Source organism: Lottia gigantea (assembly GCF_000327385.1).
Source record: "Lottia gigantea unplaced genomic scaffold LOTGIsca_8, whole genome shotgun sequence".
NCBI lineage: Eukaryota > Metazoa > Mollusca > Gastropoda > Lottiidae > Lottia > Lottia gigantea.
This window is the reverse complement of record NW_008710662.1, coordinates 4,226,014-4,248,636: the sequence shown is the minus strand read 5'-3', so window position 1 is coordinate 4,248,636 and position 22,623 is coordinate 4,226,014. Positions and strand designations below refer to the sequence as shown.

Here is a 22,623-nt window from a genome sequence, read left to right as displayed (position 1 = left end):
TTAAACAATAGACGAATATTGCAAGACTGGGTGTGTTCTGTTGAGTGACCATGAGTTTGGAAACATCTGATCCTGTTTGATCCATGATATATCTGTTTCATATTGCAGTATTAATATCATTTCATATAAAAAAAAAATAAGGAAATATTTATTTTCAGTGTAAAGATTATTAGGCCTACACCTTTCAATAAGGCTACATTGAGAAACGTCACAAGAGAAAAATAACTTGTAGGCACCAAAACGCAACCAAAATATTTTGTTTAATTTACTAAATAAGAACAACAAAATGTTTATTATAAATGATATCAATTTAGAATATAAAACGTCTTTTATGTAGAACACAAACATATAACTGTTTAGAATTTAAGAGTTTGCCAGATTTACAGGTAGGATAAGTTAAAATATATTTATGATGTGTGAGGGGGTGGGGGTATCTACATTTAGTTTTTAAAAGAATTATTCAGCTATCAGTGTGAAAATCGAGCAAATGAACATATGAAAATGTCATAGATAAGAGATAATGGTTTAAATCTTTGAAACTCGAATGACACTGACTCATTAAAATAACGTGTCAAAGTGTGGTATAAAACAACACTAGTATACTATGTAATAAAATGTGTTTGTTTTTAACACTATAATCGTTTATAGCACAATAATAGGTGAATTAAAATGACATCATTGGTGTTTTGTACCGGGTATTATTGGTATTTATGATAGTTTATACGATATTTACTCGTTGATTTACAAATAAGAGTGTCAGTGACATACAGTTTATATCTTTATCATTGTATTTAAACAGATAATCTTTAATCCTATTGTACCCATATATTACTATTTGCTGTAGTTTGAATTGAATATATTTACAGTTTCGCAGATTAAAACTGAAAACATTGCACCAAACCGTAGTCAAATATTAAATAGAACGTAAAATTTTATGGAGGTTTGTTATATTGGATTTGCAAGGCCAAATCTGTTATGGTTGTGTTCTGAAAGATCCTAATTTTCCCAATCCTATCTGCCTCTGTCGAAAAGCATGTCTCAGGCATAAACTAAAATATCGAACGATATGAAAGTTTCCAATTAATGGTGATATTACGTATTTTTTGCTGATTAGAACGGAATTGAAATACCAAATAATCCCATTACATATATACAGACGCATCTAATCAAATTAACTGATTTACACTCAAAGCACCGCTAATCTTGGCGAGGTGACCAACATCTCACGGTATGATACCTATCCTTCTGTCTAATCACGATAATCCGCGTATAGACGGCTAGATCTAACAGAAACTATAATTAAAAGATAAACTTATCAAAAATGAATAGTCGTTACAGGTAAATTAATACTAAATAGTTGATTACATAGTACCTGTGGTTCCGTAGACAAATTAACTTGATCATTATCTAAATGAATGAAATCATATAACAGCATGGTGTGTAGACCATAATTCTATTAACACTATACTGTATCTATCACAATCACTTTTACCTTACTTAACCGTGATTGTAAACCATACAGATGTTACGCTTGATATAAATATCACATCATTTATCTCCCTTCAACTAGGACAAAATACTGAAAATATATTTTACTTCATCAGTTGAGCAAGTTTGATGTCTAATCTTATGATAAAAGAAGCAAACCGACGATCTGTAATAACATTTATATCATTGTACGTGGTCAAAGGGGAACAACTCATGTATTACGAATGTAGTCTATGGTATTTTTAGAAATTACCTTCTTTTCCCCTTTGTTTCTTTTTTTGCATGTTTATTTTTGGTCTAGATTTCATTTTGATGTCCGAATTTGGCATTTCCCTCAAATTCTGGTGAAGTTTGATGAGATTTGGGTGCGGAAGAACAGGTGTGAATAAAAAAGTTGTGGAGTGTAGGGTACAGGCGGATGTTTATCCGGCCGTGAGCCGTGGTCTACTTTCGATTTACCTTATTGACAATACAATAAGTATACTGGTCAGGCTTTCAGATGCCATATTGTAAAATTTTGGACAAGATTCCTGGAAAGGGTTATAGAAGGTTCGTTTAGTTATTTAACATGGAAAGAGACCACAATTGAAACCTTCACTGCTTCAGTGTGATGCTTTTCAGGTAGTACGACACGTCCCATTTATTATTATTCAACAAAGTATAATAAAAGGTGCTGGTAAGTGAAGGCCATTAATGTGATCACTTATCAGTAAGTGAAAAGTTGTTATCTTTTGAATATCCTTGAAGTTATACAATGAGGTCGAGATAAATCAGTATTCTATCTTGATTATAAAGGCTTCGACGCTTGTTATTTGTACTAAACTTTACAACATAGTGCTAAAAAGAATCAATAAATACTACAATATGGCTGATAGGGATATACCTAAAACAATGAAAGCATTAGTAAAACGTGATGAAAACGATGGTTATAGTTATGAAGATATGCCTGTACCCCAGCCACAAGGTGATGAAGTGTTGATCAAGGTAGACTCAGTTTCAATATGTGGATCCGATATTAATCTATATAAATGGAATGATGTTGCAAGGGTTATTGCTAAAATTCCATTTGTGCCTGGGCACGAATGTGCTGGAACTGTTGTTAAATGTGGACCTGAAGCCAGTATTCCTATCGGTTCCAAAGTAGGCGTAGAAAATCATTTTTTCTGTGGTACGTGTCTACAGTGTAAATATGAAGATAGAGGAATATGTCCTACTATGGGTCAGTTTGGACATGGTAAAAAGACAGAACATGGTGGCTGTTCAGAATATACAATCGTTTCTGCTAAATATCTGTATATAATGAAGAGAAACATGAGTAAGAATACTTATTTAAAATAGAGCAACTTATCAAGCAAAGTGATATCATTTAAAGTAAGATAACCCATATTTGCAGGATACAGACTACAAATATTTATTATGACAGCCTCCGACAATAACCCGTACAAAATCTTGCGAAATCTTAAAGGTTTCAGAGGATTCGTAGCCTACGACTCTCTCGAACAAATTACAGAACTATATAATTTGGAGAACGGTAATATTTTAATGGTTGATATTATAGGTGGTGATGAGATTGCTATGTTAGAACCATTAGGTGTAGCTCATAATGCTATCGAAAATTTGGAAGTGAAAAATGAAGATGTTTTAGTTATTGGCTGTGGTCCTGTTGGTTTACTTGCTCAGCTATGTGTCAAAGCACTCGGTGGTAGAAGGTTTGTTTTGCAATCGTTCCCGATTGATAATTTTACAGATATATATATATATATATAAGCCAAAAGTTGTCAATGATAGTTACAGGTGTTATAGAAGATACTCTCCTATAGAAGCAGTGGCCTAGGTCACAAGTAGAGACTATGGATTTCAACATAAAAACTGATTGTGTGAACAATATGACCGAATGTTATAATACAACTGTTACTGTCAAACACGATACCCATATTACTGTGTACATAATAGGCAGATATGTAGGCCTATAATGCGCACATCTTCTTAAACCATACGTCAGAACCAAATTTTTATCATTTTTATTGATACATGTAATAATATAAGGTATATTGTTCTTGTTAACTGTTATGTACATTTCCTCTTTAAACGCACTATTTACTATATAACTTTATTCATTTATTTCAGGGTAATAGCAGCCGACATTGATGATAGGCGATTGGAACTGGCTACAAAGCTTGGCGCTGACGTAGTAGTGAATTCGGGTCGAGAAAATTTGAAAGATGCAAGTATATTTTGTCCGACCCATCGTTCCGTGTCGTCTATAAGCATTGAAGTTTCTATGTTTGATTACCAATATTCTATATTGGTGCTGCTGTATTCTTGTGTCTTAAATCCTTACACTTTTCATAATACCTGAATCTTCAGGAATGACAATGTTTTACAGTTCGTGGTTATAATGTCCCAATTTCACCATTACCCGAAACTCGACGAAGATCACAGAAAACAGTCATTGCTGGTCAGGATAAGGTCTGTCAACTGTCTGTGTATGATTTTACTTGGTATTTCTTATAGTTTGTGTACAAGTTTACTAATGGTGTAGGTATAGGTAGGTTATGTGAATGTAGTGGAGCTTCTTCAATGGTGAACTCGTCATTTTCCATGTTGAGAAAAGGTGGCCATATTGTAATGGTAGGTCTACCAAAAGAACCACTTCACGTGGAGAATGTTTTAACAGATATCGGTAAGCATCAAAAAGACTATTTCATGAAGGTTGTTCTCAATAGTATATACGTATAGATAAATATTTTCTAATAGTGTTATATTTATGTGTGAGTGTGAATTCATTTATGACGTTTTCCGATACATTTCAGTATTTAAAGCCCTAACATTGAAGACTGTACACGGTAGACGAGTGTATCATACATGGGAAAAGATAGAGAAGTTGGTAGCTGATGGCATCATTGATGTTAGCCCTATTATAACACATAAATATAAGATGTCTGAATATGAAGAAGCATTTAAAACACTATTTAGTGGTAAAGCATGTAAAATTGTTATGGATCCTTCCAAGTAACTAGAGTGTAACTTAATTGAATACATACTATATATATATTTATACAGATTAAATTTATGTATTGAATACAATTTTGTGTTATTATATTTTGAAACTCATCGTAAAATATGGTCAGGATGATCAAAGAAAATTGACTTTTGGAAAATAAATGTATAAATAAAATGTCTCAGTCCAAGCCAAATAACTCGATGAACTTAATTGACGTATAACGATTTCAGTAGGTACCAAAATTGTTCCAATTTCAAGGGAGATAATATTCTGAAATAAATCTTGTTAAAGGTAGGAATTCATCTGACAAGTTCTAACACTATAAAAAAATCGAGCGCACATGAACATGTAAAGATTTACAAACAAAGTTTGCAGGGTAGCCATCAGCCACTGTCTTGACCAAAAGAAAAAGCATATTTCACTCAGATTTCATGTGGTTATAGTTACAGGTATGGCATTGGATTGAAAAGAAGAGATAAATTGTTAAAATTTCAAGGCAGATTACATGTGATTTCCCATCGAAGTCAAGGGAGGTAATTTAGAAATTACTGATCTGATATGAAACAAAACCAGCGTAAAGTGATACCAGGGGCTCGGAGGATGGACGCTCGATGAGAGTTAACATAGCCTATTTCAAGTAATAACACCCAGAGCTTCAACTGTCGAGCTTTACAGTTGAGTTGAGACAATGAGACCATTGTATTTCGGCCAGACCAGCGATCTGAAGAAAACTAAAATAAAAATTCGTACAAACAAGACACTTCCGTCCATCAATCTCGTCCAAAAAATGGCAAAATTGGAAGTAAAGGTAGTTTAGTAGTGGACTCCCACAACACCATCAGGCATTTCCAAACAGTACCGAACAATTCAATTGGTCTCGAAGATACTGCCAACTGTCAAGCTAGCAATAACATAACTACCTATTCTGTGATATCAGCAACTGTTACCGACCGAGACAATAATACAGGTACACATTCATGTGAAAAACCACTTCGGTGTATTGCTAGCCTTGTTATAATATGTAGTGAAGACATTACAGTGTCCTCTTCACGTTATGCAGAACTAGAACTAAATTGAATGTACAAAACGATGACCACTTTACAAAGATATGCAAAATTGCAAGTCGTTAATTTAGCCTACATGTCTCTTACAGGAAATGAAATGAAAAAAATGGAGTTTTACGTCCTACTTTTCTGCACCTTGTGGGCTAATGACGACGGGCAACGCCATGAGAGAAATTTTGCCAGGACAGCGGCATAAGTCTGCTCTTTTTAGATTTCCAACTGTCGAGGGATCTTTAACGTGCACAGCACGTGTAGCACACGGGGCCTCGGACTGGGTTTACAGGAGATTGAATCAAGAACAGTTATATTAGCCAACTATTACACAATCCGGTCCTCTTAATTTCAACAGTTATAGAATCTAGGACACGAGGCATCCGTTTATTGATTTTTCTGTTAAACCTCCCAACTTGAAACACAGTCAAGAGGAATTGGTTTGGAACTGTATTCAAACCTAGCTAAAATCACTTTGTAAGTAAATATATGACTAAATAACGAATTGTAAACAATAAATATAGCAGCGTTTAATTCACAGTATAATACTGGAATCTGTATTATAATAAACGAAAGTAAAATCTGAGAGATCGAGAGAATGTATGATAACGACCAATGGTTTCTGTATTCTATTTATAATTCAAACTCAGATCAATAAATCAATCAAATTCCTTTAAGCTGAGTTGACAGGTTGAAGGTGAAGGTCACAACGACCAGTAATAAATCAGAAACAGGTAATGTATTGTTGGTGGTTTATGAATATCTCACCTTTATTATTGGATGTCCTTTCATACATCTTTATATGCTTGGCTTGCGATACCATACCTGTTGTTAAATAGAGTAAAGCCGCCTATACAATTGTATATGATATAGTATAGTTTACACAATATATTATATACCTGGGTGTTTATTACAGGTGTATAAGTACAACTGGTAGATTACAACTGGTCGTAAGATTATGAATATGAAGGAAGTGTCCTATATTGTACGAATGAAGTGAAAATTGTGCAAAATACGTAAAAGTGATAAAGTTTAATAACTGTAGGCTATTTCGCAGTGTGTGATAGTGACAGTGCTGTTGATAAGGTATAGAGACATAGTCAATATGATTTAGTCTATAGGCTGTGTTATTAACCACTATAATATCATTGATATATCAGTTAAATTATGGCCATGAATGGAGTTAAAAAACGAGATTATGAATCTATACTTGCTGAATGTTTAGCTATAAGACGATTATATACAGATCCAGAATTTCCACCCGATGAACGTTCTCTGTATATCAGTAATGCACCAGTCAGAGAAAACTATGGACGAGTTATATGGAAACGTCCAAGGGTAAGTTATATGCTTAAAGAAGGGCTATTTAGGTTTAACAACGCAGCACAGTCTAATCAGTTCCACAATCTGACAAAATATTCTATGATTAAGCAAATTTTCCCATTGAAGTGAAAGAATGCTTTATATAGGTCTGCCCTTAAACTGAAACTAACATATTTTTGTGGTATTTTGATCACTAAATAAAAATAATAAAGCAGAATCAAAAAAAAAAAGAAAGGCATATGAGCTCAGTAAACTAACATGTTAAGTCAGAAAGAAGATAACAATGATTCAGTTTACCATATCACTTTGACATTTATATTTGTAAACATTATATTTTTGGGTGTATAATGTGTGGTGAATTGAAGAATTCAAAGGCCACGAATGCAATTAAATGATAGGCCCTACCACGGCCGATGCTTATAAAGTCCCCCCCCCCCCCCCCCCCCTGTTGTCTATATTAGGCTAGCTTATAATGTTTTGTTATTATGTATTTTATTCTACAGGATATAGTATCGTATCCTGTTTTTACCAGTGACATTTCAAGGCACGATTTAAACCAAGGTAGAATAGGTAAGTATCCATCCGTAACCTAGGTCTACTTGGCCATACCTAGATTCCTTAGTTAATCTTATTCAGAAAATTAAATTACACTATACATACATTAGTTTAGATTCTAGAATACGATTTACAGCATAATGAAATAATTCATAATTAGATCATTAAAAATGGATATGGATGACAAAGCCAGGTGTAAGTGTAAAGAAAAAGCGCGACAATAGCCGCGTTTAGACAGCCACAATTTATCCGGGCCAGGTCGGGACTCGGTCCGGCCAACTTGGCCCACTTAGCCAGGGGCTTGTGCGCATGCGCAATAATGACCTTGACCCTGTTACTTTATTCGCGGGAACAACAAACTAGGCTAAACTTTGACGCAAGTTTACATATTGTGACATATTGCTGTGTGTCTCAAAAAAAAATTGGAGATTCTTAAGGTTCGTTTGCGCTTTAAACAAATTCAACAAAAACTTCAAAATCATAGCTTTGTTTATAGCGGGCGCCATTTTGTATGTTTGTGTTTTTTTCGCCTCCTCTGACTGGAGAGCTGGTCTACTTTTGATTTTGGCCCAGTGAAAACAGTGCTGTGTAAACGGTACAGGCCAACCGGGCCGAGTCCGGACCGAGTACGGTTCACTTCAAGTGGGCCAGGTTTTATGGCTGTCTAAACGCGACTAATGTTCATCCCATACAGTGTAGCATCACGAAATTAAAGTAGTGCAAATCAAGACAGAACCATTCAATATTAGCGATGTCAAGTCCACGAGGATATTGTCACCAAAAACCAGAAACACGTATTGATGGTCTTAGTATAGTCTGATTTGATCCACTAGCCAATCTGAGAGCCCCAACAGAGTCTGGAAACAACAAGCCATAATGTAAACGCATTTTTACAGTTCTATATATGGTGAGAATGAAACCACCCAGAAACAAGAAAAGGTTCAAGGGAGGTAATATTTCAAAATTAAAAATATGTTATCAAGGGAGGTAATCTTGATGCAAATTTTTAGTTATTGAAATATCAGTCTAATAGATTGTCGGCTGTTACAATTTTTGATTGGTATTTTGGAAGGTTATCAGTCACGGTTATAATCAGAGGCTGGGAAGTATGTCAATAAGTTCCAGAATATTGCGACGGTGGGCCAAACTGGGAGAAAACCTTGAATGTTGACTTTATGTAGTAGTATATTATGTTGTATGTCATATTCAGGTTGTTAATATGATTGGTTTAGTCATCTTGTATTGCAAAATAAAAAGAATTAAATAATTTCGCTTGGACAGTCAATGGCATTCAAGGGATCCTACGAGCTTAGTCTTTAACACACGGGTCCTTGGCTTATTGTTCAATCTGAACGACCAGATAGATGCCTTTTCCATGTCAGCCAATACGATCTGTATCAGTACATTGGGGTAGGTCTAACTGGGTGGTATCTTGACTACAGAGATTGAACCCTGGACCCTAATCTAGCGTCTAACTAAGTCACCACGGCTCCCGTATATAGGCGTAGGTAGAAAATGGTGTTATGTGACATAAGACACATAATTAAACCTGTAGGTTGTAACCGGAGACAGTACGTATACAAAACAATAAAAGAATGTGCATGAAGTGAATAACATTTATATGAGTAGCTACTCTTTTCTTTGTGTGTTTAACCTACATTATATAAAAAAAACTCCTCAAGTCTGTTTAAATGACAACTATTTAAACCTATATACATATTTAATAACATGACAAAAAATTTACACCCACTCCTTATTTTCATAAAGCTCATCATCTTTTACGAGCCCATTTAGTTAAGAATAAAAGATTAAAAATACTAGCTGACAAGAACACAAATTTAGTTATCCATTTCACTTCTCAGAATCAAAACCTTACTTAAGATTCCCCTTGAACAAAGACGTATCGACTGTATTCTTGCTTTTAAATGTAGACTATTGAAGATAATATATGAACCAGTTAAAAACATTTGGATGTCTGCCCCTTAAAGGATTATGGTCCCAGACCACCAACTAACAACTAACAGAGATATCTCCAGCTCTAAAACGTTATATCTAGTTAAATATATATACATTAACTTTTAATGGACGAATTTGTAGGACGGAAGTACAACGATGAAATTAAACAACTTTATTTTCACTTGTTTGGATTTTTAGAGACATCGTACTGTGATCTATTGAAGTGTATATATTATTTCTAAGAAATATTGTTCGCAATAACTTTTATAAATAATACGATCTGCCTGTCTATACAAACTGAATAACAAGGTTTAAATATACCCAAATACAACTAGACATATTATATTAACAATATTAATCTTACATTATAGGTCAATGTAGGCGACTGGTATTGAAAGTATAATCTATTTTTAATAGTCTTCTCCATACACCTGGGAACTGAATTATATTTCAGTTTTTCAAAAACATGCATGAGTAATTTGCAACTTGGTATCAATCTAGTTCATCTGTGCGAATATTTCATTTCAGAATTAACCCGGTTCGTTGGAATTGGAATGGGATTCGATCATTCACAAAAGCAAAATATAGAGCCCTTTAACCTTCCATCTATTAAATTGCATTACAGGTAATTGTTGGTTTGTAGCTGCAGCAGCAATCATCTGTACATCACATAGAAACATACTAGAACGTATTGTACCGTTAAACCAGTCATTCGAACGAAACTATGCAGGTATTATGTTTTCATCTCTTTGAAAAGCAACTGCTTCATCCCCATCTGCCGAGTTGCTTGAAAATTAATTACTCTATTCCCACATATTTGTTTGCATCTTCTTTGTGACCTTTTCCATGCACTTCTTCCACCATCATATTCACGCTTAACTTCTTCATCACCTTCCCCCTTGGCACTTTCTTTGCATTCGCAGTCTCCTCTCTGTTCTATTTCTACTATATCCACATCCTCGTCTACTTCCTTCCCCCCCTCTTCTCTTTTAATTGTCTAGACATATTTTCTGGCAATTAACATTTAATGTCTGGGATTTCCCGTCTGTTTTAGGCGTGTTCCATTTTAATTTCTGGTGGTATGGAGAATGGGTAGAAGTTGTAGTGGATGATTATTTACCAACTAATGGTAGAAATCTCATCTTCTGTCAGAATGTAGGGAACAGAAACGAATTTTGGAGTGCCTTACTAGAAAAAGCTTATGCAAAGTAGGTACCTCTTATTGTCCTGAAATCAAAAGGCGGACTACAAGTGATCAAAAATGGTAAATCAGTAATTGTATAGTATGTTTATATAATATATACGGATGGGTTACAATGGTCTAGATGATGGTAAAATAATTACGTTATAAATTGTAGACAAGGAGGTGGTTACAGTGGTTTAGAAGGCATAAAATAATTGCATTGTTTATTGTAGATTTCTAGGCAGTTGCAGTGATCTAGAAGGTTTGAAATAATTATATTGTATATTGTAGATTACGAGGTAGTTGCAGTGACCTAGAAGGTTTGAAATAATTGTATTGTTTATTGTAGATTATTAGGTGGTTTCAGTGATCTAGAAGGTTTGAAATAATTGTATTGTATATTGTAGATTACTAGGTGGTTACAGTGGTCTAGTAGGTGTGAAATAATTGTATTGTATATTCTAGATTACGAGGTGGTTACAGTGATCTAGTAGGTTTGAAATAATTGTATCGTGTATTGTAGATTACTAGATGGTTACAGTGATCTAGTAGGTTTGAAATAATTGCATTGTTTATTGTAGATTACTAGGTGGTTACAGTGATCTAGTAGGTTTGAAATAATTGTAATGTGAATTGTAGATTACTAGGTGGTTACAGTGGTCTAGAAGGTTTGAAATAATTGTATTGTATATTGTAGATTACTAGGTGGTTACAGTGATCTAGAAGGTTTGAAATAATTGTATTGTATATTGTAGATTACTAGGTGGTTACAGTGATCTAGTAGGTTTGAAATAATTGCATTGTTTATTGTAGATTACTAGGTGGTTACAGTGATCTAGTAGGTTTGAAATAATTGTAATGTGAATTGTAGATTACGAGGTGGTTGCAGTGATCTAGAAGGTTTGAAATAATTGTATTGTATATTGTAGATTACTAGGTAGTTGAAGTGATCTAGAAGGTTTGAAATAATTTTATTGTTTATTGTAGATTACGAGATGGTTACAGTGATCTAGTAGGTGTGAAATAATTGTATTGTGTATTGTAGATTACTAGGTGGTTGCAGTGATCTAGTAGGTTTGAAATAATTGTATTGTATATTGTAGATTACTAGGTGGTTACAGTGATCTATTAGGTGTGAAATAATTGTATTGTATATTGTAGATTGCCAGGTGGTTACAGTGATCTAGAAGGTATAAAATAATTGTATTGTTTATTGTAGATTACTAGGTGGTTGCAGTGATCTAGAAGGTTTGAAATAATTGTATTGTATATTGTAGATTACTAGGTGGTTACAGTGGTCTAGTAGGTTTGAAATAATTGCATTGTATATTGTAGATTACTAGGTGGTTACAGTGATCTAGAAGGTTTGAAATAATTGCATTGTTTATTGTAGATTACTAGGTGGTTGCAGTGATCTAGAAGATTTGAAATAATTGTTTTGTATATTGTAGATTACTAGGTGGTTACAGTGATCTAGAAGGTTTGAAATAATTGTATTGTATATTGTGTATTACTAGGTGGTTACAGTGATCTAGGAAATATAAAATAATTGTATTGTTTATTGTAGATTATTAGGTGGTTGCAGTGATTTAGAAGATTTGAAATAATTGTATTGTGTATTGTAGATTACTAGGTGGTTACAGTGGTCTAGTAGGTTTGAAATAATTGCATTGTATATTGTAGATTACTAGGTGGTTACAGTGATCTAGAAGGTTTGAAATAATTGTATTGTATATTGTAGATTACTAGGTGGTTACAGTGACCTAGGAAGTATAAAATAATTGTATTGTTTATTGTAGATTACTAGGTGGTTGCAGTGATTTAGAAGGTTTTAAATAATTGTATTGTGTATTATAGATTACGGGGTGGTTACAGTGGTCTAGAAGGTGGTAAGATAGGAGATGCTCTAGTAGATCTGACCGGAGGTATTGGTGAAGTCATCAGCATTGAAAATAAAAACACTATACCACGTAACCTCTTCCACATTCTACACAAGTCTATAGCAATGAATTCTATGGTTGGAGCCAGTATTCATGTACGTATTATTATTTAGATTAAATGAAAATTATTCATAAAAATCCTTAACTCTGAATGTACCAACCTAAGACAATTTGAAGAAAATCTTATTTTAGAAGATATTTTTGTTAATTGTTAATGACAATGCTATACAATGTATCTGTATTACTTTCAGAGACCACCTAATGCAACGTCATCTGAAGTAAAACATCCCAATGGCCTATACAGTGGTCATGCATACAGTATTACTGGTATCAAAGAGGTAAAGATGTTTTTTGTGTTACTGTAGGCATATTCAGAAACAGTTTAGCTTATTATTGGATTTCTTTCTCGTATTCTTTAGAATCTTAAACATATATTATATTACATATTCTGTATCAATTTCAGGTTATCAATAGAGGTCACTCGTCCCATCTACTCAGATTAAGAAACCCATGGGGAAGAGGAGAATGGATAGGAGCTTGGTCAGATAGGTACAACTCAACTATCATTAACTCACTCTTAACCGGTCTTTCTGACCAGCCAACCATTAATTTATCTTTTTGAAGTTTTATCTGAAATACTTTATTTTTTGTCATGGCCACCTAGATTTTTTTTAAAAACAGTAAAAAAAAATTTTCAACTAAAGTACACGCGTACCTGTTCTACCTATCCTAGGGCGTTATTTTTTTTTTTAGATCCGTGGAAATGAGGACATTAACACCTTCTGTTAGAAATTCTTTACAAGTTGATACTGCTGATGATGGTGAATTCTGGTAATTATACACTTCTATATCAAGTTACATAATATATTGATACTATGGACCGAAGATGGCAAATAAATGGAGGCTGGCTGCAAGTTGCAGATTATGGTTGCCAAAGTAAGGACATTTGCCAGCCAGCCAGCTTAGCTACTGCACTCAACCTGTTGACTTTTACTTCATGCAGGGTGGCATTTCTCAACAACTTCCACAAAGATTGGTTTCTTTTGTCATAAGCATTTTATGTTTTTTGACTTCAACTTGCAGGATGTCGTATGGTGATGTTATTGATAATTTTGATGAAATAGAAATGTGTCATCTACAACCAGATGCTTTGACTGAAGAAGTTGCCTATGATGAGGTATTTATACAACTTTCCTTTTTCATACTTCGACTCTAGCTCACGTAGGTCTTATCAGTGCATGAAATCCATGGCTTATTGTCTTTCTTCATTAATTTGCAGAACACATCATCTTGGTCTGTCACTATGTATCATGATGCATGGAAACCAGGACTTACAGCTGGTGGTTGCGGGAATTCACCTCATCAAAGTAAGCATTGTCATTCTTATATTCAGAACATAACTTCATAATATCATATCCTAGTATGTCGCTCATATGGCGTTCACTCTTTTGATATCAATGAAAAGTGCATCACCATTTTCGATACTCCCTGTTGCTTGCTTTGGCTGGTTGAACTGGATGATTCTTGGCAAATTGGTACATCAAAATGGATCTTTGTGTGCTGTATATTGGCAATTTTCGCTATCGTCGCTTATTATACATTTAAATTCTTTTGTGCTAAAATGGTAGTCCAAGTGATGTTATAACCACATCAAATGACCGGAAGATACAAAATCTTTAATTTTCAGAACTGTATTGGAGAAATCCCCAGTTTTTTGTGACTCTGAGTGAGAAAGATGACGATGATAAAAATGGAGAATGTACAATGATTGTCTCTTTAACAGAAAAAGAGAAAAATAATATCGCAAAAATTGCAATTGGCTTTGATATATTCCAGGTATATTGACGTTCTTTTCATATGCCATTATTGCAATGATGGTCGCAAATTGTTTCTGTGTTATAAACAACAATTCATATATATATTATGCCACCATAGTTTATTGCTATGTCCATCCGTTAATGATTTATGTGACCTTTATATATATCATAGGTGAATAACTGATTCCCGTTATTTATATTATTCACATATTTATGTATACCATTTAGAAGAGTCATGAATCCGATCTTTATATATCTTTACATATTTATAGTTACGCAGACCCGAGTTAAAACCTTTAGATGGAGAAAAAGCATCACGAAATGCTTTAAGATTAGCAGAAAGATCAGGGAAATATCAATTTTATAGAGAAGTTACAAGGCGATTTGAATTTCCGCCCGGTGTTTATGTGATTATACCTAGTACATTTCACATCAACGAAGATGCCGAATTTCTGTTACGTATTTTCACAGAGAAGGCTGCAGAGAGCGGGTAATGTGATTATCTCTTACTGTGTTTCTCATGTATAGTCTATGGTTATAGTTGGTTGGTAGCAGTGGCGGAGCTTCTTGCTAACTGATGTCTCAAACCTGTAGTCTAATCACGAACCCTTGTTACATAGGGTTCATGGCCTGATTAGAGGAAAGTCCTTGAATGTCAAGGCCGACACTTGACAAAACTGATGATGGAATAAAAGATAATTATCTCAAATACCTTGAAGTGCATTTACTCGATATAATCCACAAGCCGACTTAAAGCTTCTTTAACCCGATGAAATAATGGAAGCGACATCATGAATAAGTTTTTCCGCAATATTTTAACAAAATTTAATTCCGATTTTTGTCATATTATGATTACAATAAAATAAAAAGAATCATAAATTTATTACAGAGTCTTAGATGTTGAAGATCCAAAACCAATTACACCTATTACAGTAAGAACATTTTTATATTGGTGTCCCCCATGTCCCCCCGTCTGTCCGACCGACCACAATTCCTTATAAACAATGTATAGAAAGTACAATTCTTAGTTTTCTTACAATTTTGACGGAACTTGGTGTAAATGTTTATTATCAAGCAAGGATGAACCCTATTGAAAATCAGAAAAATCGAAAAAATAAGGACTCGTCTATGTCCTTGCAGTCGTAATGACAGTACTTCCGTGTTAACCTCCTTAGTTCTGAAATTAAAGAATATGATATGGTTCATGTTCTAGCTTCCTTTTATCTTAACAGATCTTTTGCATTATTTCCATATTTCTCACACAGACTGAAGCAATTAAAACTCTGTTACACCATAGCTTACCTGTTTTAAAAGACGTGTCTACAAATTTAAAAAATCTTGAATTTGGTGACCAGTTATCTTTTTCATCAAAGTAATCATATTGTGAGCTTATTTTTTTCTTCTTTGGTTTGTCAACCACAGCTTCATCTTTTGATTTTGTTTTAACATCAAGATGCATTTCAACACCTGCAGTGCTGACTTTCTTTTTGTCCTGAGGAACTCTTCCTGGTCGTCTTTCTTGCAATGGAAGATCACCATTTGCTCCGGACTTATCTTTTATTCTGGCCTGAATACCTTCCATTCCTAAAACTAGAGTAACGTCTTATAGTGCTCAGTTTGTTTTTATCTTAAGAACAATACAATTAGGCCCTAGGCTATAAATAACAACTTGTGAACGCCTTGGTATGAATGACACGACATGACGAAATTACCATCCTAGCTTACAAAATATGGACACGAATAGTGGTTAAAATGATTATTGAGCGTCTGCAAACCTTTTTGACAGTTGAAAAAATAATATTGACTTTAGTCTGAAGTTAGCAAATTACTCATATAGCCTACCTAGGCTACGTTCCGAGCATTCCTTAAAGCGTGATTCGGATAGGCCTACCTACTTCAACCATTGATTAAACATATGCTAAATGGAATGATTATTTTTTACAAGTTATTGACAAAAAGCTTCAATCAAAACTTACGTCACTTGAAAGTTTTCTATGAATTTTGTGGTGAAAATTGATAAATTTCTCGGAGATGCTTCTCACACAAACCTTTAGACTGGGAAAGAATCTAAGCATGTCTTTTCAATTATGACGTCATAATATGGTAACCTAGGTTATTTATTTATTCATTTGTCTTGCTTTTAACTTGGTAACTATCTAATAAACTAATGTCTTGTTTTTAACTTGGTAACAGTCTAGTAAAATAGTGTCTTGTTTTTAACTTGATAACTATCTAATAAAATAATGTCTTGTTTTTAACTTGGTAACAGTCTAATAAAATAATGTCTTGATTTTAACTTGGTAACAGTCTAATAAAATAATGTCTTGTTTTTAACTTGGTAACTAGGCCTGTTTAATAAAATAGTGTCTTGTTTTTAACTTGGTAACTATCTCTAATAAGATAGTGTCTTGTTTTTAAATTGGGAAATATCTAATAAAATGTCTCTTTTTTAAATTGGGAAATATCTAATAAAATGTCTTGTTTTTAACTTGGTAACTATCTAATAAAATAATGTCTTGTTTTTTAACTTGGTAACTATCTAATAAAATAATGTCTTGTTTTTAACTTGGTAACTATTTAATAAAATAATGTTTGGTTTTCAACTTGGTAACTATTTGATAAAATAATGTTTGGTTTTCAACTTGGTAATAATCTAATAAAATAATGTCTTGTTTTTAACTTGGTAACTATCTAATAAAATAATGTCTTGTTTTTAACTTGGTAACTATCTAATAAAATAATGTTTTGTTTTCAACTTGGTAACTATTTAATGAAATAATGTTTTGTTTTTAACTTGGTAACTATTTAATAAAATAATGTTTGGTTTTCAACTTGGTAACTATTTGATAAAATAATGTCTTGTTTTTAACTTGGTAACTATTTAATAAAATAATGTCTTGTTTTTAACTTGGTAACTATCTCTAATAAGATAATGTCTTGTTTTTAATTTGGTAACTATTTAATAAAATAATGTTTGGTTTTTAACTTGGTAACAGTCTAATAAAATAATGTCTTGTTTTTAACTTGGTAACTATCTAATAAAATAATGTCTTGTTTTTAACTTGGTAACTATCTCTAATAAGATAATGTCTTGTTTTTAACTTGGTAACTATTTAATAAAATAATGTTTGGTTTTCAACTTGGTAACTATTTAATAAAATAATGTTTGGTTTTCAACTTGGTAACTATTTGATAAAATAATGTTTGGTTTTTAACTTGGTAACTATTTAATAAAATAATGTTTGGTTTTCAACTTGGTAACTATTTAATAAAATAATGTTTGGTTTTCAACTTGGTAACTATTTGATAAAATAATGTTTGGTTTTTAACTTGGTAACTATTTGATAAAATAATTTCTTGTGTTCAACTTGATAATAATCTAATAAAATAATGTCTTGTTTTTAACTTGGTAACTATTTAATAAAATAATGTTTGGTTTTTAACTTGGTAACTATTTGATAAAATAATGTTTGGTTTTTAACTTGGTAACTATTTGATAAAATAATGTTTGGTTTTTAACTTGATAATAATCTAATAAAATAATATCTTGTTTTTAACTTGGTAACTATCTAATAAAATAATGTCTTGTTTTTAACTTGTTAACTATCTCTAATAAGATAATGTCTTGTTTTTAACTTGGTAACTATTTAATAAAATAATGTTTGGTTTTTAACTTGGTAACTATTTGATAAAATAATTTCTTGTGTTCAACTTGACAATAATCTAACAAAATAATGTCTTGTTTTTAACTTGGTAACTTGATTGGTTAAAATTATGCAACAGAAGGGCCTATGTGAATTTAATTGAAGTATAATTCTGATTCCAATCGATACAACAGACTTCAACCAAAATCAAAGTCAAATGATTAAGTTCAGTGAAGATGAAGACATACTATGTGGTTTGATAAACCTTAATGGCTTCTATAGATTTACCTATATATTTGTTTTGTTTTTTCATTATTTTACTCGTTAAAGTTACCTGTAGGCTTTGTGTTTCGAAACGTAGTAGGCTATGTTATAAATTTAGAAGCAACCTATCCCTAAATCTTGTGTTTTATATATTGATGAGATCTCGGTCAAGTTCGAATTTTTGATAGAGGATACAGTTTATATATAACTGTACTTGATGAAACTTGGATTGCAAATTTGATCTATAACAATCACAGAGACTACAGTGTTTATCTAGTTTGAAGAAATTTGAAATGAATGAGACTTTGTTCATGTTTGAATTTGATGATAATTTGTTAAACTGTTTTTGAGGTATTGCTTTGACTTACAAGATATATTTACAAATTTCAAATTGTGATTTTAATAATTTAGTTAAATAGATTTCTTTTTAAACTCATCATAAATAATGGATAGTAAATTGATGAGATATTGTTAAATTTAATATTTTTAACCGCAAATGCATTTTGAAGATGGAATTTTTAAATATGAGAATAATCGTATTTTACTCTTGTCATTATGATCACAGCTGCACAGTGGCCGTATGTTACTTTGCCTGGCTTACTATCTTTATTTATAGAAAGTTTTTTGTGGTGCAGTTCTTTGATATATTATATAAAACTATATTTAGTAGCATGTATGAGGCCTTCTTAGGTTACATTTTGCTTTTTAGCCAATTACACCAAAATTTGATGGAATAACAGAAGCATTTTTGGAATTTGGAGGAAATGATAAAAGATTAGATTATAGAGAACTCCGAACGTTAATATTAAATGTTAGTTATAAAGGTTAGTTTATTTCTAATTTTCCTGCCGATCAGTATTGCCACATAAAGGTGCGAATCGTCGAGCGACGATGTGCAGTTTTGTGTACGGTGATGAATTAATGATACCCTAGAAACTAGTTTTAGAAACAGTGGAAGTGATAGCACTCTTTATATTTAGTCCCTTGACTGAATCGCCGGTGTATTTATTGTTGATTTATTGTATTTCTGAAGAGCACATGTTGTAATAAGAACTAAGTATGCTTTAAAATTTGCATTTTTGATGAAAGTAGTATTGAGTTATGATCTTGATATTGTATCACTTTTTTTAAATTACAGAACCGGTCGTCGTCTTTTCATTCTTTGTGATAGGGACAGCTGAAATTGATGTTTATCCACTGGAAAAGGGAGTGTTTAGACATCTATATTCCTTTTGTTTTATACTACACGTATATATCTATATTGCTAATATGATATGAATTTATCTTCAGAATTAGGTGAACAGTTAAATCTCACTGAAGAGGCTTGCAGAAGTTTAGTTACCTGTTTGGATGTATCCTTTAGAATCTAAATAACAAATAATAACAAGGAATAATAATAACAATGACGTAATATAGTTGAATAAATTTATACATTATATATTGACTCTATTTTCTCCTTGACTATTATAATTAGAGAAAAGGCTCAGGGTATCTTGATTTAGATGAAATACGAAAAATGTGGAAAGAGATCACTGCTTATAGGGTAAGTTATATGTTTAACTTTTCCTTTTCCAGCTTTTGGGTATATTTTATAATGGTGGAAAATTTGGATTTTGACGTCATTAAAACCGAAAAAAATAGATAGCAAGATTGGTGACGTTATAATCCAATTTGTTTTGCAATCTTTTAAATCTATTTTCAGAATGTTTTTCGACAGTTTGATAAAGATAAATCTAATGTTGTTGATGGTTATGAATTACAAACTATGTTTAGTAAAATAGGTATGTTGGGTAGAATAAATTAAAAACGTGGTGAAATATATTTGTATTATATGTCTAAACATTATCTGAATATCATTTGGGGCAAGTTTGGGGACATCATAATAATTATACATTATACATTACTCTTTTGTCAAATGTTGTGGAAAAGTTCTATTTTTCATGATTATTTACAGGATTTCCCATCGAAAAATCTTTGGTTACCTCAATATTACGACGATATGGAGGACGAACTGGAACATTATCACTAGATACCTTTATTATTGTCATCTGTAAACTAGTATTTATGTTCAGTAAGTTTCATTATCATTTCCTTCATATCATATTTGATAGAATAAGTAAATTCAACTATTTTACTATGCTCTTTTGTAAACTTTTCTATGCCCCTTGCTAATATATTCTGAACCTTACCATTTTTATTTTTTAAAGGTATTTTTCAAGATCATAAAAGTAAAACAAGACAAAATTCTAAAGCTGATATAGCAGAGTTCACCAGAAGTGAGGTAAATGATAAAGTATAAAGAAATATCTATATACATTGTATTTGTGTGAGAGAATAATCGCTGAGAAGTATTATCTCTAAAACGTGTTTAAGGAAACCAAGTAATGCATGGCTGCTCTATATGGCCGACAGTAAAACATGTAATATGTTGAATGACTTCTAATAAGCCTTTCTTTGTACATACAAACAGAAATATCTGGTAGTACAAACCTCCAGGACCCCTCCTCCCTTTCCCTACCTTTTTTCTATACAAATGTTTTTTGTTTTAGTATTTGAAGTATTCAATGCTGTGTTGAGGAAAGTAGACAAGATAAAAACAGTAACAATTAATCGTCAACCTTCAAAGTATTTCAACAAGTACATATGGTACATCAGCCACCGAAATCATTTAAAAATATTTAATTCCACATCATTATTACATTTATTATGCACAAAAAATCAAAATGTTTAAAAAGTAAAATGAAACATAAAAATATAAGAAAAAAGATTTCTATAAATTATTATAAAAAAGATGATATGTATGACTGTAAAAATTGTTATAACATTTGTGTAAATACTTGAGTCATTATTATATAGCAGTAAAGCTTTTTGGTACCAGTACAATATAAATTATCATAAATTATAATAATAAATGTGTATATAAAACACATAAATCTCATTTTATTAGTTTTTTTTGATAGAAATAAAAGATAGTTGAATATCCATTTCTAATACGTATATAGTATATATAGTTCTGTAATGCTGAGTAGGCATATCGTCTTTAAATTTGGTACCTTCGACGCTATGTGAACAATTACATAAAGCCGAATCGTTAGAATTCACTGTGCATTCAATAGGTTTTTTGTGGTAAAAAATGCGCAACTCTTTTTAGGCGAACCCTTTCTTGAGTAAAAAAACTGCGCACAATGCACACAAATAAATGGTATATCTTGTGTATGTATGTCGTCTGATCAATTTAGTTTTGGAAGGTAGCTCTATAACATAAAGTATTTTACTATTCATGTCTATGATATTCATAACTTTGCGTTGTCATATACCATTGTTATAGATTCTCAGCATTCTGCCATTATTGTTGGTACCATTGTTATTATTACTGTCTGATGGACGCAGTCTGTTGATGCCATAGTATTTCCGGTATTGTAGTAGGTCTATACATTTTGTTGCATAATTTTTTTTATATCTTTTTTTTTATTTTTGTTGATATTATATTTTCTGAAATAAATCAAGAATAATTAATAATTAAAAGTTCTCTTCAATAACACATGCTTCCAGTCTGTGATTTAGATATTGTCTTTGAATGCAGTTTCCTAGTGTAGATGTATGTGCAACAGATAAAAACTATGACTACAGACACTATCTGACTGGTCCGAAACGTGACGCAAAAATATCTTAATTTAGATCCTATATGCAGAACAATGAGAGCAATGAGTCTTTTGTTGATGATATTTTCAGATGAAGAAGACTTGTCAAAAGGAACTGACCTGTAATAGGCTATTAAACAGGCCAAGTGGTAGTTATTCTCAATTTTCAAAGGCATGCACCGTCATTTCCAAGCATATCACCATCTTCATCATCAGCTTCCTTTCGTAACAAGCCGCACTTCTTTTTAACCAGAACCTTCTGAAAATAAACCCCCTTCCCAAACCCTCTCCACGATCAGTTCTGAAAATTGAAAGGAAATGTTAATTAAGATATACTATTGTACCGATAGTGATGATCACTAAGAGACCAAGACTGGAAAAGCTAGGACATCCCTTTAACGCAACACTCCATTGGACTTGTATGTATGTCTGATCTGGAAATGCCCAGTTATTAAGGTATTTCCAAGTTACTTACCGCCTTGTGAACTTTTAAAAAAGAAGAAACAATTTATTAGAAGTGAAAACCAAACTTGAAGCTTTTAGCAGAACAATCAGGGAAAGAAAGAAAGAAGCGCCCACCTTTTGCTCAAAATCATGCTAGGAAACAAAACAAACAAATTACTAAAGTTGATATTGGCTCCAACAGAGAAATGGACAGATATATTACCCATTCCAAATGCATAGGGTTTATATTATCACAGCTTCCCTTTCTAGATAAACAAACACAAATAGATTTATTATCATTTTATATGA

The 22,623-nt window shown here is 32.4% G+C and overlaps 4 protein-coding genes across 4 annotated transcripts; 3 read left to right on the top strand and 1 right to left on the bottom strand.

The window, feature by feature from the left end:
* Positions 1-2,013: 2,013 nt before the first annotated feature.
* LOTGIDRAFT_184303 (hypothetical protein) lies at positions 2,014-4,568 on the top strand. Its single transcript, XM_009067099.1, has 5 exons — positions 2,014-2,803; positions 3,047-3,197; positions 3,616-3,712; positions 4,003-4,171; positions 4,302-4,568. Exons 1-5 carry the CDS (start codon positions 2,353-2,355, stop codon positions 4,502-4,504), a joined length of 1,071 nt encoding a protein of 356 aa, XP_009065347.1. The 5' UTR covers positions 2,014-2,352; the 3' UTR covers positions 4,505-4,568.
* Positions 4,569-6,720: 2,152 nt separating this feature from the next.
* LOTGIDRAFT_108350 (hypothetical protein) lies at positions 6,721-14,815 on the top strand (the record flags this gene model as incomplete). The annotated part of the gene is made up of 12 exons (XM_009067098.1): positions 6,721-6,885; positions 7,374-7,440; positions 10,007-10,111; positions 10,436-10,589; positions 12,422-12,599; positions 12,756-12,842; positions 12,968-13,053; positions 13,258-13,335; positions 13,588-13,666; positions 13,784-13,871; positions 14,192-14,340; positions 14,609-14,815. 12 exons carry the CDS (start codon positions 6,721-6,723, stop codon positions 14,813-14,815), a joined length of 1,443 nt encoding a protein of 480 aa, XP_009065346.1.
* A 603-nt stretch (positions 14,816-15,418) lies between these two features.
* LOTGIDRAFT_155559 (hypothetical protein) lies at positions 15,419-15,903 on the bottom strand (the record flags this gene model as incomplete). The annotated part of the gene is made up of 2 exons (XM_009067097.1): positions 15,419-15,498; positions 15,624-15,903. The coding sequence occupies 2 exons, from the start codon at positions 15,901-15,903 to the stop codon at positions 15,419-15,421; spliced, it is 360 nt and encodes a 119-aa protein (XP_009065345.1).
* Positions 15,904-19,543: 3,640 nt separating this feature from the next.
* Positions 19,544-22,099, top strand: LOTGIDRAFT_229683 (hypothetical protein; the record flags this gene model as incomplete). The annotated part of the gene is made up of 6 exons (XM_009067096.1): positions 19,544-19,581; positions 19,704-19,772; positions 19,932-20,010; positions 20,184-20,300; positions 20,437-20,510; positions 21,962-22,099. Exons 2-6 carry the CDS (start codon positions 19,746-19,748, stop codon positions 22,097-22,099), a joined length of 435 nt encoding a protein of 144 aa, XP_009065344.1. The 5' UTR covers positions 19,544-19,581; positions 19,704-19,745.
* Between the last annotated feature and the right edge of the window lie 524 nt (positions 22,100-22,623).

Excerpts from the sequence above, each read along its gene's own strand:
- LOTGIDRAFT_184303 (XM_009067099.1), top strand. The coding sequence starts at position 2,353 with ATGGCTGATAGGGATATACCTAAAACAATGAAAGCATTAGTAAAACGT. Across the intron at positions 3,198-3,615 it reads AAAGCACTCGGTGGTAGAAG|GGTAATAGCAGCCGACATTG; the intron begins GTTTGTTTTGCA and ends CATTTATTTCAG. Across the intron at positions 4,172-4,301 it reads GAATGTTTTAACAGATATCG|TATTTAAAGCCCTAACATTG; the intron begins GTAAGCATCAAA and ends GATACATTTCAG.